This window comes from Hipposideros armiger, unplaced genomic scaffold (assembly GCF_001890085.2).
Source record: "Hipposideros armiger isolate ML-2016 unplaced genomic scaffold, ASM189008v1 scaffold_5, whole genome shotgun sequence".
NCBI classification, from domain to species: domain Eukaryota; kingdom Metazoa; phylum Chordata; class Mammalia; order Chiroptera; family Hipposideridae; genus Hipposideros; species Hipposideros armiger.
This window is the reverse complement of record NW_017731355.1, coordinates 2,670,694-2,688,072: the sequence shown is the minus strand read 5'-3', so window position 1 is coordinate 2,688,072 and position 17,379 is coordinate 2,670,694. Positions and strand designations below refer to the sequence as shown.

General features: G+C 41.9%; 1 protein-coding gene across 2 annotated transcripts in view; it reads right to left on the bottom strand.

The window, feature by feature from the left end:
- Positions 1-1,834: 1,834 nt before the first annotated feature.
- RTN1 (reticulon 1) overlaps positions 1,835-17,379 on the bottom strand; it is a 197,082-nt gene continuing 181,537 nt past the window's right edge. For both annotated transcript variants that reach the window (XM_019644618.1, XM_019644628.1), the window contains 6 exons: positions 10,842-11,049; positions 8,408-8,546; positions 6,910-6,979; positions 6,255-6,301; positions 6,111-6,169; positions 1,835-2,636 (listed from right to left, as the gene is read on the bottom strand). In XM_019644618.1, the coding sequence (XP_019500163.1) occupies positions 2,594-2,636; positions 6,111-6,169; positions 6,255-6,301; positions 6,910-6,979; positions 8,408-8,546; positions 10,842-11,049 (566 nt within the window). In that variant the 3' untranslated portion in view covers positions 1,835-2,593. The remainder of the gene's footprint in view (positions 2,637-6,110; positions 6,170-6,254; positions 6,302-6,909; positions 6,980-8,407; positions 8,547-10,841; positions 11,050-17,379) is intronic.

Sequence of the window (17,379 nt, the reverse complement as noted above, 5' to 3'; positions counted from 1 at the left end):
ACAGCTAAGATGCTGAACAACAGCTCAACCTGGAGCTGGGCTGCCATGAGTCGCTGGCGACAGCATAGGCTGCAGCCCCTGTGGCAGTGGGTTGCCATGGGCTACCGTATGTAGCCAGGAGCCAGTGTGAGCGACCAGGAGCTGCAGTGAGTGGCCATCCAGAAGCCGGCAACTGATGTGCCTCGCCTGGGAAGAGCGCGATGGTGCCAACTTGGGCCAGTGAAGCAATGTCCTCCACAACTAGACTGAAGAACAAAACGACAGCAACTTGTCTGTTCCCCTTCCACTAATTCCCCAGCACTGTTCCCATCCCCCAATTGCCCAATAAAAATCTTAAAAACAAAAAAAAATCAGGTACCAAACTAAGCTTATTATCTTCCTTCCCAGAAACCAGCTCCTCTGGGCTGTCTATCCTCAAAAATGGGGCTGCAGTCTCTTGGTCAGCTAGTTTTAGACAGAGCTGGGCTAGGGTGAGGCAAGGGAGCTGTCTGGGGCGCAACATTTAAGGAGGCGCTAACTCTTAGGGTCAGCCTTGGCCTTGAATCTCCACATCTAGTCAATCGCCAACTCCAGTCCCATTTCCTTCCATGTCACCTCTCTTAGCTGCATCTCTGCACACAGTGGGCTCTTGGCATGTTGCACTGATATAAAGGATCAGGGAAAGGTGAACATTTATTTCTACTCGCACTGTAGTTACTGTAGTAGAGGCCTAGTCATCTGTCACCTGTTTGCTGTTAGTTATTATAATTGTCTCCTATATTCTTCAATCTCCAATATCCAGCATACTTAGTGTGTTCATAGGACTCTGAGATCTAAGGAATAAAGACCAAACTCCTTGGAGTTCAAGTTTATTCCTAGTGTTCTCTGGACCCAGCCTTTCACCCTTACCTGACATGGCCATTCCCACCCCAAGCACCTTACAAGCCAGTTCAGCTTATTACTCATTGCGTATGTCATGCACTTCCGTTTCTTAGCACCTTAGTTCATGTTCTTTCTTCATACTGCCATGAACCTTCTACATCTGGAAAAAGCCAGAGCTGGGCCCAGCCCCGAAGTTCACCTCTCTGTTGCTCTAGTCTTATACTGCAGCTGTTATTTCCCACTGCCTTTTATTTAGTTAGCATTTCCACACAGCTACCTCCTATCTCCCCCATCTTGGCTGCTGGCACAGTGTCCAGGTGCCCTGTGGTCTCCACAAGCGCTTACTGAACCCATGTACAAAACTGGTCAGAGGCAGCTTTTGCAAGGAACTATTCCTTTTTCTCCTACTACTTTTATTTCTCCCCCTGCTACTACTTTTATCCACTTCTACCCCATCATCCTTGACCTCTGATTGTAACAGTGAAATAAAACATGCAACTGGACTTTTACAAAAAGCTTTGAGCAATTTTTAGAAGACTTATCTTGGTGATGGCAGGAACTATCTCTCTTATTCACAGCCCTACTCTCAGTGCGTGGCACATAGTAGGTGCTCAATAAATAGTTACCGAAAGAGTAAGTGCGTAACAATTGTTGTTCCATGCCAGCATTGTGTGGCATATTCTTATAATAAGTTTATGGAAGGATTTATATCACTTTCTCAAGTTTTTTAAAAGAACTACTACTTAAAATGCCTTCATTAACCACAGAGCATAAGAGTGTTTTCCAGTTTTATTACTCTTTGGTGATTTCTACTAATAACTCAAGGCAGCCATAGACCAGGATGGGGTGGGACCATGCGACCCTGGAGATGGATAAAGTGAGCACTTGGCCGCAGCCTTCCCAGCATGTCCTCAGGGGACATCATCTCTTAGAACTTTTGCATTTTCTGGTAAGACCACAAGACGAGAGGGAGGAGTTTTTACATTTAGTAACATTTATTTATGCATTCAGTATCAAGTACATAAGTGCAAATATCCAGAGTCCATAATTAAGTCCAGTTAGGAACTACAGAGAAAGTAATACAAATTGTAATAAAGTTAACATGCTGGTACTTTTTAGTTACCATACATGTAAATCAGCCCGTCAGTCCCACACAACAAAAGTACTGCGTGTTTGTTTTGGGATGTCTTCATTTATTTAATTATTTTAAGTTATACAAAACTGATTACCATAAGTACGGTCGACTGTGTTTATTTTTACGTTGTGTGTGTTGGAAAAACACTAAAACATTGGTCTACGATTCTATATATTGTTATTAAAGATCAATCCAACCAGCAACCCAAAGACATAAAAGCGATTTCCACTATTGCATCAGTGCACTCAGCAGGGAAGGCCTAGCCACAGGGAACGTTAAAAGCTACGGAAGCATCGCAGAGAGAAGAACACCAAAGAAGGAAAGATAAATTGGGCTCTCACCATCATGCACTTTTTTTTTTAGTAACACGAAATTAAAAACCACGTCTAATACACTTTTCTCTAAACTTTAGTGCTTGACACAAGTGACTCAAATATCCTAAGAGTACAGGAACAGCCTAAAAACAGCTGTTTTAGAGTTTGTCTCTAAGATTATGGTACCGGGGGGAGAAACAATCGATTTGCTATGACATGTAAGAATAGAGCTGTTACCACTCCAGACATTTCTGCTTATGTCCGGTCCCGGTGGGGTCTCCACTTACTCAGCGTGTCTTTTAGCTCCTGGGATTTTAGCCTGAATCCTAAAAAGACAATATCAAAAGGTCATAAATCTCAAGTGTTATTCATTGTTTTACGATTTCATTATGTGTTGTTGCTTTAATTCGCTAAGTGACCAAATAGCTTAATATGTCAAAGGGTATTTTTATAATGAGTGCCCAATTTTTATGTATGAGTGTCCATAAACACATTTCTAGGCAGCTGTAAAAAGAACATGTAAATTAGATAATGAATAACTCAAGAAAGCCTCATTCCTTAAGTTATAACTTTTTAAGTAAACAAAGATGTTGACTTATTTTAGGATTATAGTATTATGTGGTGATATAGTAGGTGACCATTTATCACCCAGTCTGGGACACTCCTGAAAGAGAAAGAGGGCACTGTTACTAACTATTCCAGGACAATGGGCATAGACAGTGATGGTTTCTGGAACCTATGGTTAACCTCAGCAGTCAAACCACCCAGAGCTGGAATTCAGAAGCCTGAGTCCCCGCTGTGCTACTTGTTAGCAGTGTGACATAAGACCAGCTAATGAACCTTCCTGGTCCTACAGCATCCATCTTTAAAATGTGGGTCTGGGTTAGATATCGCCAAGGCCCCTAAATTCTGTGATTCTCACAGTATGGCAGTATTATTTTAGGGTAGGTTTATACTAGAAGCATTTTGTTTTGTTAGATCAAAGCTTTATGGGCTCATCATGCAGATGTTGACAGAGACCTTCCTCTGAGCCAGGCACCCCTCCAGATGCAGGAATTCAGTGCACAAAAGGGAGAAGGTGTCTGCTCTCAGGGAGCTTTCATTCTCTTAGGGGTTGGGGAGCCGGAAATAAACAAATAGACAAACAGGAGAAGTTCAGATTGTGAAGTGCTATAAAAGAAAGCAAAACAAGGGTGTGTGATAGGCAGTGAGGGGGCAGCGGTGATAAGGTAGGTGGTGCCTATTTTAAATCCACTGATCTGAGAAACAGATGCTCGAAGGACAGGAAGGGGCCAGCAGGCAACAATCTGGGCATGCAGTGTTGCAGGAAGAGGGAGCAGGGAATGCAGAGCCCTAAAGTGAGGACAAGCCTAAGGGGCAAGGAGACTAGAGGCCCATGGGGTTGAGGAGTGGGGAGGGGAGGTTTAAAAGGTGGGCAGTGGCCAGATGGTGTTGGAACTTGTGGGCGGTGCTATGAGTTCGGATTCTATTGTGTGTCATTTCCTGTTGTGCCGGAGTCATAACTCTTTAGAGCATTCAAATTTGACCTCAGCCTCTCTTTCTAGATGCTTTCTAGTTATCGTCCCACTCATTTAGCTTTAGACATACTGGCTGACTCATTGCTTCCTGAACATGACGTTCATTTTTGTGCTTCCGCCTCTGTTTATATTATTTCTTCTTCTTGCAGTGTCTTTTCCGTCATCATCCACCTGATGAATGTTTACTCATGCTTTAGGGCTGCTCTAGGCTGAATGTTTGTGTGCCCCCTGCCCCCAAGTTCACATGCTGAAACCTAACCCTTAATGTGCTGGTATTAGGAGCTGAGGCCTTTGGGAGGTGATTAGGACATGAGGGTGGAGCCCTCATGAATGGGATATTGGTGCCTTAGAAAAAGAGACCCCAGAAAGCTCCCTTCCACTTCCACTAGCTGAGGACAGAATGAAAAGATGGCCGTCTATGAACCAGGAAGTCGGCCCTCTCCAGAAGCCAACTATGCTGCCACCCTGATCTTGGACTTCCAGCCTCCAGAACTATGAGAAAGAAATTTCTGTTGTTTGTAGGCCACCCAGTCCCTGGCACTTTGTTATAACTGCCCGAACTAAGACAAAGGCCCTCATTTTAGTGGCTTTCTATCATCCCCTCCAGGTAGGGACAGCTGTTTCCTTATGTCTTTGACCTTAATATTTTATACAACTACACTATAATCTTATATCGTCTTATAGTTATTTCTTCTCAGTTTTGTCTGCATCAATAGGCTGAGAGCTCAGCTAGGGTGGGATCTGTTACATGTAGTACCCGGAACATAATAGTATGTCTCTTTTTGGAACGAACCAACCAATCAGCCAAATAAAAAATTCATAGATGTGATTTGTTTAAGATCCTCAAACTAAGTATTGGACAATTTAGGACTAGAACTTCTATCTTCCAGCTTCCAAGCTCCTATTCTGGTGTTCTTGGCTATAGCACCCGAATACAGTCCTAATTGCCAAAAAAGTCACCTGCGAAGTTCATTAAAATATAGATACCAGGTCCCCAATCCTAGAAATTCCAATTCCATAGGTCTGTTGTAAGAATCTGAGGATTATCATTTTTAGCAGATTCCCTAGGTTTTGGCACCACCACGTTTCCTACTATACAATGCTGCCATTTCTTAATACAAATAATGAATAGTTATCCTGAATTTGTTGATTTTCATTAGGTATTGGATGCATTGGGTCCAAGGTGATCATTTCCACATTTCAAAATGTGCTGTAGATGTGATACAGATCAAAATTCACAATGAATTTAAGAGGAAGAATATAAACAGTACACAGTAAAACCCCAAATCTTCACATACTTCAGAAAACAACTATAACTGATGATATGCAAATCTAATCACAGATGAGTTTAAAGTAGTTTTTTCTTATTTGTTTGTTTTATTTTATACATCTTTGGTTGTCTAAAATACTTCCCTTTAATTCTGACCATCACCTAGGTCCAAGCACATAATTCTAAGATTAGAGGGAGTTCATGTGGGTAAAGTCTGGTTCCTCTGTGACATCTATTTGTAATTGAAGCCTAGGTCTTTTTTTTATTAAAATAAAATCTTGAATAATAATGACAACATAAAAACTATCATTTTAGATTTTAAGAATTAAGGAAAGCTAAGTTTGATGACCATATTAGCTGTGGATACTTGTACCTAGAATCTTTATCTCCTAATGTATAAAAAGTAGCCATAAAGCAGAGTCTATTTAAGACTCATGTTTAAAAAGTAATGGTGTTAATTAAATAAGCAAACACACATGCTTGTTGAGCTGAAATGGTGTAATTTAAAATGTAACAAAAGTTTTAAAGATTTAAAAATATTTCTTAAGTTTTAAAAGTAATTTCAATGGTTTAAAAATTAGTGCTATTCATTGTTTAAACGATTGAAAATGTTTGTTAAACTAATTGTTTTTATTTCAATTAAACTGTTATAAATTAATGTTACTTTTCTGAATCAGGTTTCCTTCTTTTTCCAACCCATCTTGTTCTTGAACATGAGCCAGTCCCCTGATAGAACTTAATATCATTCATTCATTGAAATTCATTTATCATGATACCTGAAGTAAACCAGTGAAAGCTTTAATTGAGACCTTCAAAATTTCTACTTATTTTCTGAAATAATGTAATTGTGAAGGGCATGGATATGACTCAATAAGTGAACGATCATAAACCAACCTATCATTTTATTATCCTTTTATTACCCCTACCTAATCCACTCAAATGCCTGCTTAAGACAGTCTCTCCTTTTTATAAAACTGCACTATGTAACTTACTTTGCCACAACAGCATTTATGTGAGTCCTCACAAGTCCCAGATATTGGTCAATCTGTGCCTATAACAAGGAAGAAATCATGAGCACATCCAAAGGTCACGAGGTCAAAATGTAACATGAATGTCTGACATCACATAGAACTTACCTGGTGCTTAACATACACTACAGGTAGAGTAAACATTGAAACCACAGCTGGGATGAAAAACAAATATAGTATTAAAATTCTGAGAGTTATTATCAGTAAGAATAAGCTTACAGATACATGTGTATATAGCTATGTGATATTATAGCATTATTTATAATAGCCAGCACTCTAGATAAAAGATGACAGAACAGTTCTTAAGGAAAAGAAAGGGATGCTGAGCCCTTTACAGATATTAAGTAATTATTCCTGAAATGAGGGTAGACCATGCCCTCCCAACATGAAAATGGATTCCTGTCCATCACTGCCATTGTAAACAGATATATTGGATTGTTGGAAAAGTCATGATGTATTTTTTTCTATGTTTTTCGTTGCAAAAATGTGTCATGACTTTTCCGACAACCCAATATATTAGAAGCCTAATAAAACCAGTTGTGGTTGAAGAAAAAAAAAAACTTCAGACTAAAAAATTCATTATTAATGTGTAATTCATTATTACACTCTTTATTGAACTATGGTCAGGGAAATGCTGTGCATTCAGGGATGCCTGGCATTTGTTCCTGGGCATCTATCAATACAAGCTACCTGCTAACAGCTTAGGAAGCTTTATACTTGTGGAGTATGTGAAGGAAGACAGAACTCACTCATCGGTCCTTACCCATGAGCAGCAGGGTCAGGCCATTGAAGAGAGCGCCAACGTAAGTCAGGAGCCACATCAGGACCGCAAACTGGAAAATGAAGCGATTATCACAGCTTCCAAAACCCTGACAGATGGTCTCATTTCATTGACTTCTTTTAGATTAGAATTTGAAACAAAATATATCATGATTTCAATAGGAAATGTAGAAGCATTTAAAGCTCATCACAGGATTGCCGAGAGACGATCCAGCCTTTGCTCTTCTCAGAACCTTTTGGATCGCTTTAAGATTTGAGGGACTCGTGAAATAATGATCTAGGGCAGGGTCGGCAAGCTATGGCCCTTGGCCTGTTTTTTGTGTGGGCCCACGAGTCAATGGATTTTACATTTCTAAATGGTGAAAGAAAACTAAAACAAGAATAAACAAGAATTTTGTGATATGTGAAAATGATATGAAATTCAATGTTCAGTGGTCATAAATAAAGTCTGATTGGCACACAGCCACAGCCATTCATTTATGTATTGTCTTTCACGGCTTTCCTGCTACAATGGCAAAGAGGAGTAGCTGCGATAGAGATGGTGTGGCCCGCAAGGCCTGAAATATTTACTGTATGGCTCTTTTACAGATAAGGTGTGCTGACCCTTGCTCTGGCTCACAACATTTATATTACAAATATAAGGAGAAATGTCACTTTAAGATAAGTAATTATAATCTCACTGGTGTCTCTTTTTAGTCACTATTTGGCAAGAGGTTATTCCAGGAAGGCACTTTGAGGGTCAAGGCCACACACTCACTTTTCCTTCTGCCCTTCCTTGAACAGTTACCAGGCAGCCCCTGGTACAAGCCCCCTGCCTGGTGTGTACAAAGTGCTCTGGGAGCATAGGAAACGCTTAACAACCTCGCCAGGGCCCTGACGAATCATGACTGATTGACTTCAAGTTTACATGGAAGCCATAGGGTGATCAAAGCAGCTTGCTCCAAGAAACCCAGTGAGTTCGCTGACAGCACCCAGAAAACCACCCCGGAGCTGAGGTTCTCTGCCCTGCAGTGGTTCAGTCTCACAGCCCACACTGTGTCAGGACACTTGAATGCTTTGCTGTTAGCAGAATCCAGACCTTCTTCCAATGAAAAAGCACATAGGTGCTTCACATTCTCCAAACAAATTTTTATTTCAGAATTAATTTTAGAAAATTGGCTGAGGAATTTAAAATGGTAAGGAGAAGCAACCTGGTGTGCTGTAGAAAGTACAGGACTAGAAACTATGTGACCTGGGTTTGGTCCCAGTTCTGCCAGTGACTCACTGGGCAGCCTCGGGCACGTGGCTTAACTGCTCCAGCATCTGTAGAATGAGGGGACTAGACGGGATGAGCTCCATGGTACCACAGAGCTAGACGTGTTCTGACTCTAGAACAGAGTTAGCACTTGCTTTTTATTCTCCATTATGTGGTGGTTTATTATATACCGTTAGGAAAAACACAAAACTCAAGACTGTCAAGTGAAGAGCTTAAGCCATCGTACTTTTAAGGAATCCACCAGGTCCTGGACGAGGAAGAGCCTCCTCAGCTCTTTAAGTGTGTTGTTCACGTAAAACTGCAGGCAGTCCGTGTACTTCTGAATCTGCTCCTGGGAGAGGGTGATCTCAAGCTCCAAGTAGGCCCTGTCAACAAAGCACCCCACAGAGAACCCCATCAGAGGAAGTCACAAAGCAGCTGGGTCTTCCTTCTCTCACTCTGACACGGCAGCTGGTCATCCTGGGGGCTTTATGCCAGCCCGTGGGCGGCAGGGCACCGTGCATGCCCACAGCCAGGGCACTGGGGAATCATGGCACTTAGCGGGGTCCTGTGACTGCTTCTGTCTCCCAAAGGCAGCATTATAAAGTGAGCTGATAATTCAGAGCAACTGGCTAGGAACAAAGACACATCAGTCCAAACTCAGCTCATGGGCTGAATTCTCTGTATATGCCTGGCCCACTAGGTAATTGTGACAGTCCTCACTTCTTCTTGGCTGAGTGGGGATAAATCGTCTTTTTCAATAGTTGAAACACCTGAAAATTCCAGCTGCCAATTATTATTGGTCTTCCAAAACTTTTAAGATTTCATACTTCAATTCTGGAGAGTTCTTCCAGATTTTACCTAGAGAACTCTGAAAATTCAAGTGAGTGGGGCCATATTAAAATGCTCACTGGTTCTGTTGAGAGAGGGTATTTTTAGTAATTGCATTTTTCATTTGTTCAAATGGTTAAATTTAACTCCTGAGTGGATAAACGAGACTCCTCAAGTATATAAACATCAGTCCAGGCACCTGTTTGGCCAGGCTCCCCAGGGAGGTCCATCCTCCCTCTCGCTCCCCGCCCTCTGTTCTAAAACAGCACCAGGTTGTCCGTCTACCTAGAGGATAGCCGTGGAGTTCTTACAGTGCTCACCGAACTAGAGTTGGGATAAAAAGAGGAAAGCAGCATTTGGCTTGAGTTTTAAAGAGTTTATGCTTAAATGTTATGTCTTTCTCTCTTTTAGAAAAAAATAGAAAAATACTGATTTGTCTAGATAGGATGTTTTGATTCAAAATGTACTCTGAGTCAGTTATCCTTTTACTGATAAAAACAAGCAGGAGGAAAGTTCTACATTTTCAAATGGTCTCCTAAAGGGAGATAATGTAGTTGAGCTAATTTGCCAGGATGGCTGAGAGCAGGGGTGGGACAGGGCGAGTCTCCAAATATGTGGTCTGTGCTCACAGGCTCGGGTCACTGAAGGAGGCGTGGTATTCTCCACTTCTCCGTCTTCCCACCTTTGATGGGAACTTGTTTAGCCAAGCACTAGCCCCAAAGACCACTTAACTCTGCATTAGAAGAAGGCCAAATTAGAAGAAGGAACACCTGGTCCACAGCCTTCTCCCGTTTGTCTGCAGGCCCTCATAACACAGACATCTTTTCCCTGTGGAAGAGCCTGGTGCCCTGAGGCCTCGAGTCAGCCGATTGGTGAGGGTGAGCCAGGGAGCCCTGAGGCTTCCCCAGTGAATTACTGGGGCTGGCTGAGAAACCACTCTGCAGCACAGCAGCGTCTGCGTGTCTCATCCAGGAAGCAGCACTGTCCCTCGGTTACAGCAGGTGAGGACACCTGCACTCGGGCCAGCACGAGGTGAGGGGTGACTGACAGTCACGGCTAAAAGTATCAGGTCATAAATTGGAGTGGAGGAGGGTGGCATGCAGCTGGCAGTGCTGATACCTCCCTCTGCCACTTCTCAGATATCCTTTAAGTATATTGTCTTTTAAAAAAAAGTCCTCCTCTTCAATGTTCATTCCAGGCAGATCTCCCCAGTATGAAAATGCAAAGGAGGGAACATTATTATAAGACAGTTCATGAACCTTGCACCCCTCAGAAGTTTGGCCCTTTGGTATTAACTTCCAGAGACAGCACAGAAATAAAAACCCAAACACCCTAGTCCTGGCTCTGTGCTATTTACTGGTCATGTGACCTTGGGCAAGTCACTTCTTAGGACTTCAGTTTTTCCACCTGTAAATCGGGATTATAATGCTTTGCCTTCTTCACAGAGTTGGGAGGATTAAGTGTGGAAACATTCTTGAATTACAAAACCTTATTTCTAGATCCTGGACTATGATTATTATGAGTACTAAATATAAAATATGAATATTAAATATAACTGTTAAATTTATATTATATAAATTATTTAAACTTACATTAAATATAAAGTATTTAATTAGTGGTAATTAAAATATAAAAATTCAAAGCAATACATGTTAGAATAGAGATAATTGAGTTTGTTCGAGAAATTCACCAGGAACATCAGCTATTGAAAGGCAGGTGCTAAGGGAGACTGGGAGACGCCTGTTAGGTCTTCAAGCTCCATGACCCAAAGTGCACAGGAGTGAAACAGAGGCGGAGGAAAAGAGCCCCGTGAGAGGCTGGGCAAGGGCTGGTCTGGCTGGGGCACTCACTTGAAAGGGTGGCCCTCGTCGGTTTTCTGCACAGCTTGTAAGACAGACTTGTAGATGCGGAAACTGATGGTGGCCGAGAGTGCAGCAAGCGCCAGGTAGGCCACGACGCTCACCACGCTGAACTGCGTCAGGGAGAAGAGCAGCAGCAGGAAGCTCCCAAACACTATCCCCGTCTGCTTGATGTCCCGCCAGTACAGCAGGTCAATAGCTGTGGGGAGGAACAGAGCACACACCACTTAACAATGGCAGGGCCGCTGGCGCAGCTGGCCCATTCGCAGAGCCAGGGCTGCTGCAGGCTCCCCCGGGCCTTCGGATTCCTAGACACAAGTGAGTGGACACAGGGCTGTGCCCAGGGCACTTACTGTCATTCCATTTGGCTTTGGAAGAATCTTTTCCTTCACTGGCGATAGCTCATAAAGTCACAGATAAGAAAAGGCCGTTGAACCTCCAGCAACCATATCCCCAGGAGCATATCTCACTGGGCTTCGCCATCTGGACAGTGGCCCGAATTATGTGACTTTGAAACAAAACTGCAAATACAGAGGACTCTGCGAAGAACCTGTTGTCTCCTTTTGGATGGCACTGATTGTGTGCATCTTGATGCCCTGCTGACAATTTTATGTCTCCATGGTGGCCGGCAGATGTGACATCAGTCATACAAATGTCCCTGCTGCTGAGAAGGTGCAGCAGCAATGAAAAGAGAGGTTCTGGAGAAGTGGTGCCCTCTGAAGCTTGGCAGCAGGCCCGGGAGACCCCAGCCAATACCAAAGGCGTCTGAATAAAGATACGGCCTGCCTCCAAAACTGGAGGGTTAGTGGCTGACTCAAGAAACCCTGGAGCTGGCATTGGGATGAAACCATTTTGTACATGATGTGTTTACTTCAATCTTGTGACTTAAAAATCTGGAATACAAGCTTTAAAATCTACATTGCATCTATCATCATTATTTCCCTCTTTCAACTTAGAAAAAAATTAAACTCCAAAGGATAAAGCCATAGTGCTTTAAATAGGATACAAAATGGAAATATTTGGAATAGTCTAGTCACCAGATTATGAAAAAAAGCATAGAAGCTTTGCTTAAGAGTGTACATAAATGTATTTTCCAGTTAGTCAAGTAATAAATGTTTTTAAATTAAGATATAATTGACACATTGTGTAAGTTTAAGGTGTACGTGTCGATTTGATATGTTTGTATATAGTAATGTGATTACTACCATAGTATTAGCTAACACCTCTATCATGTCACGTAATTATAGTTTCTTTTTTGTGGTGAGAGCATTTAAGATCTGGTCTCTTATCAACTTTGAAGTATATATCACAGTATTGTCGACCATTATCATGATGCTGTGCGTTAGCTCTCTAGGATTTATTTATCTTCTAACTGCAAGTCTACGCCTTTTGACCGACATCTCCTCATGTTCCTCACCCCCTAACCCTTGGTAATCACTATTCTACTCTCTGTTTCTATGAGTTTGGATTTTTTAGATTCTATATATAAGTGAAATCATATAGTATTTGTCTTTCTCTGTCTGACTTAATGTCATTCAGCATAATACCCTCAAGGTCCATCCAGGTTGTTGCAACAAATGATTTTTACAGAATGTTACGTCAACCAATTATAGAAAGAGAAAATAAGACACAAAATTTCCATCTCATAATCAAATGAAAGTGGTAGCTGCTTACACGGCCAGTTTCATGTGCTGGGTACCTGGAGGCACCTGGTTTATAGAACGGTTTACAGAATTAGATGCCATTCATTGGCTCAAAGGAAAATGAAGGTGACCAGGTTGAAGAGAGCAGAGGGCTGCTTCCATCCTATACAGGTGTGTAACTAGCTGAAAGAACAGTATGAAAAGGTCCCATAGCCTAGTGACAGCCCTGACCCTGTAGAGGGGACATAAGGAATGTTGCAAAGTATTAACCCTTGACAGCAGACTTATATCAGGCTGGCTAGAGAGTAAATCAGGGGTTTAAAGGGGGGGGGAGGCTCTTTTGTAAGAGGCTGAGGATACCCCAGCTATCTGAAGCTGGAGAAAAATTTACATCTGAGCTCATCTGTCATCCAACCCACCCAGCACCACTACCTGGTCTACCAATGACATGAACTTAGCAAGGTTACTGCAATCAGCCATTTCCTTGGGCAAAAATTTGTTCCCTTTATTCTACAACACTTCTGCAATGTAAGTAGAGGAGAGGATCACAAGCATGTTTTGGGGTAAAACAAAGTTTTTTTTCTCTTTTCAGTAGGGTCAGTTCTACAAGTAGGTTTCCAGGGGCAAAGAAAAAGCACTGCTGCTCCAAAGCCTCTCTTTGTGCCAGCCCCATCCGAGTAGAAGTGGACCCAAGCAGTTCAAACCTGTGTTATTCAAGGGTCAACTGTACATTATAGGACAGCATGGTTTGTGCAAAAGGGGGTGCTGCTAGGGACAATAGGTTGACCTACCTCTGAAATGTAAAGGGACATGAGAGACCCTGCAAGAAGTTTTGAGGCAAAGAGAAGATAGAATTTGCTACTTTCAAGTGCATCCCCACTTATCATATTAACACCCATTAAAAATGGTACCCTCCAGGAAAGCCTCCTGAATCACTGGACAGCTGTTCAAACAGCTCTAGAATGGCAGGCACCAGGTCTGGGCTTCACAACTGGACAGAGAACATGAAATGTTAACTAAGTAGCATTAGTTTGGTGTAGAATCATGACACAACAGGTCTTTCAATCAATTTGCTAACATTGCCGGAGGTTTCTAATTGGGAGGTTCACAAAGGATTTATCATAGAACACATCAATGAGATATTGAGTCTGTGTACTTTGTGACATGGTTATCTATTAACATAGATTCTGAAATGTCCAAAACACTTTCAGATGTTACTTCATTTAAACCTCACAATAAACCCCATTGGATAGGTAGACAGTAGTCCCTCCTTATGCATGGCTTCACTTTCCACAGTCTACTGTGGTCCAAAAATATTAAATGGAAAATTCTAGAAATAAACAATTCATAAAATTTAAAATCCATGCTGTTCTGTGTAGCATGATGACATCCTGCACCCTCCTGCTCCATCTCACCCAGGATGTGAAGCATCCTTTCATGCAGCTTACCCACTCCGTACACTCTCCCTGCCCTTAGTCACTCAGTAGCCGTCTTGGTTATCAAATCGACTGTTACGGTATCACAGTGCTTGTGTTCAAGCAACCCTTATTTGACTTAATAATGGTCCCAAAGTTATTCACATAACTTTTATTACAGGATATTGTTATAACTGTTCTATTTTGCTATGTTATTGTTGTTAATCTCTTATTATGCCTAATTTGTATATTAAACTTTACCATAGGTATACACATATAGGAAAAAACATAGTATATATAGAGTTCAGTACTATCCAAGGTTTCAGGCATCCACAGGGGTCTTGGAACACATCTCCCAAAGATAAGGGGGAACTGCTGTATAACAGATGAGGAACTTAAAAATTGAGAAACTTGTTCACTGACTGGTTAATAGGAGAAGATCAAACCCTAACTTTAATGCATTTTCCAAAACAAAACAGTTGCCTCTCTCATGTTATATGGTTATATGTTAATGTCCCTAAAGGTATGCAAAATTAATTTGGGCCACCTGATTGTATTTAATTCTGCTTCCAGGGCTAGGTATTAAAAGCGAATTTTTTCTGTAAGAGAAAATGAGTCATTATCAACAGTAAATAGTTATTGGTCATCTGCTTATCTAGTAAGGGCAGGAATAAAGAGATCATAAAATTTTGTTCCTCCTTTTAAGAATCTAGCTGGGAAGATTAGACATTTATTTTAAAAATCCTGCATTAATGCCAGTATATCTTGTGTTGTCGGTGGTGGTAAAATTTGAGTTCAAGGAAGGAACAGTGCGTGGATTGACAAGAGAGGACGTGGGACGGTTTGTGAATATGGCGAACAATTTATTAAGGAGATGGCATGGATAAAGGGAAATATTATGAAGGATTAGTCGACAAGTGGTGACTAATTAGCTGTAGGAGAAAGGAAGAAGAGCTAATTAAGGGTGAAAGCAACGTTTCAAAGCTGGGTGACTGAGTGATTAGTATCACAAAAATAGGAAATACGAGAATGAACTGGTTTGAGGAAAAACTGACACTTATTTTAAAACTCCAGGTTCTGACATGATGAGATGAGGCTGACAATTACACACAATACACACTGCCTGTTTTTAAAGCTTTGAAAGTACATGATTTTTTCCCTAGGGGTTGTTACCATAGCCCTGAGTTCAATGGCCAGTAATATCATATTCCAGTGATATTCAGATGAATATGTGTGGTAGGCTATTGAAAATGCAGGACTGAAATTTAGTAAAGAGGGCTGAATATTTACATTTGGGTGTATTCTGAGTGGAAGTGATGATTGAAATTATGTGAGTGGGCAAAACTTCCAAGAGAGGAGAGACTAAGGGATGCAACTGTGGATGAAACCACAGTTTAAGATCCAAAGGAATAAGTGGAACTATGAAAAGAGTCCTATCTGCAGGCCAGCCAAGTGGTGCGTTGATTAACAGTTGGCTTGGGATCCCACATGAAGGTCAGTGATGCTGCGCCCTCTACAGCTAAGATGGTGAACAACAGCTCGACCTGGAGCTGGGCTGCCTGCCATGAGTCGCCAGTGACTGTGTAGGCTGCAGTGGGGCTGGCCTGGCAGCTGGCATGAGCTTTTGTGAGCAGCCATGAGCAGCCATGAGTGGCGTCCAATGGCCAGTGAGCAACTACCTCACCCAGGAAGAGCGCAATGATAATACCAACATGGGCCAGTGAAGCGACGTCCGTCCTCCACAACTAGACTGAAGAACAAAAGGACAGCAACTTGTCTGTTCCCCTTCCCCGATTCCCCAATAAAATCTTTAGAAAAAAAAAGAGTCCTGTTTGATATTAGAATGGGTACCCCATAGTTTAAGTTATGGCAGTCAAGAAGGAAACTTTTCAGAAGAAAAAGGTAGGCTACAGTCCAGGATGCTGGAGACATAAGAAGGGGAATGGTGACTGAGAAAGAACCACTGGATTGGGAGGGAAGGTCACTCATGACTTGGCAGAGACTGTTAAGAGGAGTGAGGATAGAAGCCATATAGTAAAGGGTTGAGTAGGTGGTGGGATGTTCAAAGTAATAAAGAAAATGGTAAATAGAATGGTAGTTTGAGGAGGAGCAAGAAGTTAATTTTTAGGTGGAGCTAAGCCTGGGAATGTTAGTGGAAGGAGGGGGGTGAGGATTCTGGAAAGAGGAGATACATAACTGAGCAAATTCTCAAAGAGGGGGAAAGGATGGGATTACTCAAAGTTCCTTCTTTGCAAAGAAGGGAGAAGAATGAAAGGATGGCCAAAGAGGGAGAGACATTTTGAGACAGTGCGACTGTGGCTACCCATATGTGTTGAGGTGGAAAGGAAACAACAGCATAATGTGGCTGGAGGTAGCTTTACTCAACTCTTCCCTGGAAAATGAGTCCTGAGGTCTTCCTTAGACGAGGAGGATGGGGTGGGGCTTGAAGCAATTAGGAGAAGTCGAGACCTGCCTCGTTTAACACAGAGGTGACGAGTCACAGTGGCTACTGAGCACCTGAAATGTGGCGAGTGCCACTTGAGATGTGCTGCAAGTGCAAACTACATATCGGGGTTCAGGCTTAGTCCTAAAAAGGATGTAAAGTATCTCATTAATGCTTTTTATAATGATTTTTTGGTTGACAGGCTAATACTCTGGATATGTTGGATTAAATAACTTAGCAAAATTAATTTTACTTGTTTCTTTTTATTTTTAATGTGGCTACTAGAAAACTGTAAATTACTTATGTGTCTCATTATATTTCTATTGGACAGCACTGATCTAGAAAAACACAGTAACGATTTGAAAAGGAATGCATGAAAGGACCGCCAGAAAGGAAAGGGGTTTGGTTCAAGTACGGGATCTCTAGTGGATCCATCAACAGGGTCTGAGGCTGGGTATTATGAGCAACAGACAGTGGGGCTGACCCGGGGCTGTGAACTGGCACAAGCGGCATGGTTAGAGGAGATGAAGATCCAAGGGGACAGAACTGAAATGAGCACTCTGGGCTCGGGCCAGCAATGACAGGCAATCAAGACCACTGGGCACTGATGGGCTGGAAAAATGGCAGTGGCTGTGTGTGGTCAGAGTGCCGGCCAAAAGACCGAAGCGCTGATGATTCAGTGAGAAGGGTAGGAAGTGATGAAGTGTGATCACAGAAGAGAATGTCTGCATTCCCAAACTGCTGTGTAAATGCCAATTTTTCACATTTTCATTTTGTTTAGAGTGATGTAAGCTTGTGTAGGAAGCTTTATGATCAGAGCCAGAAAAATAGATATTTGAATGGCTTCCTTAAAACGCAAGTAAAAAAATATCTATACATAAGTAACTCTGTAACTGAAGGAATTACCCCAAGTAGTCTTTCGGTACAACAAAGTATAGATCGCTTTTCTCTTCTTCCAATAGCCTCCTAATGTAGAAGGGTCAGAAGACAGCTTATACACCTGAATACACATTCACTAAGTATACTCA